The 2,736-nt window shown below is 57.6% G+C and overlaps 1 protein-coding gene across 1 annotated transcript in view; it reads left to right on the top strand.

The window, feature by feature from the left end:
• CPT1C (carnitine palmitoyltransferase 1C) overlaps positions 1-2,736 on the top strand; it is a 36,422-nt gene that overhangs the window by 20,574 nt on the left and 13,112 nt on the right. Inside the window, exons 8-12 of the mRNA XM_011966070.1 lie at positions 287-364; positions 581-688; positions 788-872; positions 1,472-1,667; positions 1,794-1,977. Coding sequence (XP_011821460.1) covers positions 287-364; positions 581-688; positions 788-872; positions 1,472-1,667; positions 1,794-1,977 — 651 coding nt within the window. The remainder of the gene's footprint in view (positions 1-286; positions 365-580; positions 689-787; positions 873-1,471; positions 1,668-1,793; positions 1,978-2,736) is intronic.

Raw genomic sequence — 2,736 nt, 5'->3', positions numbered from 1 at the left:
CCTCCCAAAGTGCTGGTATTACAGGTAGGCGCCACCGCACCCAGCTGTACCTTGTTCTTTCCAATAGCTATGTAATAGGGCACTGCTGGAGTGTAACAGGGTTTAGCTAACTGATCCCCCATGAATGGATTTCTAGGTGATTGCTATTTACTGACTACGATGACTGGCTTCTTTGGCTGTATCCTCCTTGCCTGACACAGGAACATCTGGGGCCTTCCCTGTCCTACTGTCCCTCCCGCAGCAAGGCCCTGGCCCCTCACTGTGTGTCTCCCCACCCTACTCCCAGGTCAGTGACTGGTGGGAGGAATTTGTGTACCTGCGCTCCCGAAATCCGCTGATGGTGAACAGCAACTATTACATGATGGTGAGAAGGGGAGGGTGAGGTTCACAGGCCCCAGGTCTAGGGTTGGGGTACCTGGATGGAATGTGACATTCATGCTCAGTGACCTGGATCTGGACGCACCATCTGGGATTCATCGTTCCGCCCTCTTTTGGGGTCGGGACCTGTATTTGGGTCAGTGGTTCCATCAAGGGTAAACCTGACCCCGGGTGTTTTGCCGTCCCCTCTCCTGGTCCCCAGGACTTCCTGTATGTCACACCCACGCCTCTGCAGGCAGCTCGAGCTGGGAATGCCGTCCACGCCCTCCTCCTGTACCGCCACCGCCTGAACCGCCAGGAGATACCCCCGGTAAGAGGGCCCCAGTGGGCTGGGGATGGAGGTGTGGTCCTGTGGCCTTTGGGCCACATGGGTCCTGGAAGGCAGCTCACAGCCCACGGTTTCCTGCAGACTTTGCTAATGGGAATGCGTCCCTTATGCTCTGCCCAGTATGAGAAGATCTTCAACACCACGCGGATTCCAGGGGTCCAAAAAGGTGAGACCCTCTCCTGTCCCCACTGATGGAGGCAGAACAATATAGTGGCTAAGAGCATGTTTTCTGGAGTCCGCCTGCCTGAGCTGGGACCCATTGCATCCTTGCTGTGTGACCTTCTGCACGTTATTACCCTCTCTGAGCCTCGGCTTCCACTAAAGTGGGATAATAATTGTACCTAGGAGCTGGGCACAGTGACTTATGCCTGTAATCCCAGCACTTTGGGGGGCCGAGGTGGACGATTGCTTAGGCCAGGAGTTCGAGACCAGCCTAGGGCAACGTAGTGAGATCCGATCTATATGAAAAATTCAAAAATTAGCCAGGCATGGTGGTATGCGCCTGCAGTCCCAGCTGCTCAGGACCCTGAAGTGGGAGGATTGCCTGAGTCCAGGAGGTTGAGGCTGCAGTGAGCTGAGATCTCACCACTGCACTCCAGCCTGGGCGACAGAGCGAGACCCTGTCTCCAAAAACCAAAAGTCCTAGGGTGCTGATGATTACTAGGGTGCTTTGAACAACTGATGACACCTAAGCAGCATATAATAAATGGTCGCTATTTTTATGTGTCTGGCCTGTCCCCACGCTTCTGCCAACGCCACCCCTAGACTACATCCGCCACCTCCATGACAGCCAACACGTGGCTGTCTTCCACCGGGGCCGATTCTTCCGCGTAGGGACCCACTCCCGAAACAGCCTGCTTTCCCCGAGGGCCCTGGAGCAGCAGTTTCAGCGAATCCTGGATGATCCCTCACCGGCCTGCCCCCACGAGGAACATCTGGCTGCTCTGACCGCTGCTCCCAGGTAAGGGTCGGGGGTCAGGGGTCAGGGGCTCTCAGAGGCCGCCAGTGTCCTGGGGCCATGGAAGGGCAGGGTGGGACCAGGTGGCGGCTGGGCAGGATGGACTCAGGCACATCCCGGGCCCTCCAGGGGCACGTGGGCCCAGGTGCGAACGTCCCTGAAGACCCAGGCAGCAGAGGCCCTGGAGGCAGTGGAAGGGGCCGCTTTCTTTGTGTCACTGGACGCTGAGCCCGCGGGGCTCACCAGGGAGGACCCAGCAGCGTCGTTGGATGCCTATGCCCATGCCCTGCTGGCTGGCCAGGGCCATGACCGGTGAGTCAGTCTTGGGATGGGGCCCCCAGACATGGCACCCCAGAATGCAATATCAGACCTAGGACCCCCGACAGTAGACAGCCAGACCCTGGAGCCCACACCTGCAAAGTCTGTAGACCAGGGGCTGCCTAGAGCTGAGGACCCCAGACCCAATGCTTTGGGACCTGGAGACCTGGGACCAAGACCCATAACCCAGTCCCAGTGACCCCCAAATCCGAGACTCCAAACCCCTGAGCTGGACCCTCAGACCCAGAGACCCCAGATCTGAGGACCACCAAACCCAGGACCCCTAGGCCCTGACCCCAGACTTGGCAACCTCGGCCTCAGAACTTGAACCATTCAATCCTCAAGCCTTAATGCAGGCACCCCAAACCCATGACCCCAGACGCAGACTTCCAGACCTAGAGATTCTCAGGCCTGGCAGGCATCACTGAATTCCTAGGCCCCAGGGGGGTCCCACTGACCTCCCAGCACCCCCAAAAGCCTTGAACCTTCCTCAGTGAGTTCTCTAAAAATCTCCAAACTCTAGACTGGGCGTGGTGGCTCATGTCTGTAATCCCAGCACTTTGGGAGGACGAGAGGGGCAGATCACTTGAGGTCAGGGGTTCAAGACCAGCCTGGCCAGTATGGTGAAACCTCATCTCTACTAAAAATGCAAAAATTAGCTGGGCATGGTGGTGCGTGCTTGTGATCCCAGCTATTTGGGAGGCTGAGGTGGGAAAATCACTTGAACCCTCAGCTACTTGGGAGGCAGAGGTTG

This window comes from Mandrillus leucophaeus, unplaced genomic scaffold (genome assembly GCF_000951045.1).
Source record: "Mandrillus leucophaeus isolate KB7577 unplaced genomic scaffold, Mleu.le_1.0 Scaffold74, whole genome shotgun sequence".
Lineage (NCBI taxonomy): Eukaryota > Metazoa > Chordata > Mammalia > Primates > Cercopithecidae > Mandrillus > Mandrillus leucophaeus.
The sequence above is the reverse complement of the archived record's forward strand: the minus strand, read 5'-3'. Positions and strand labels throughout refer to the sequence as shown.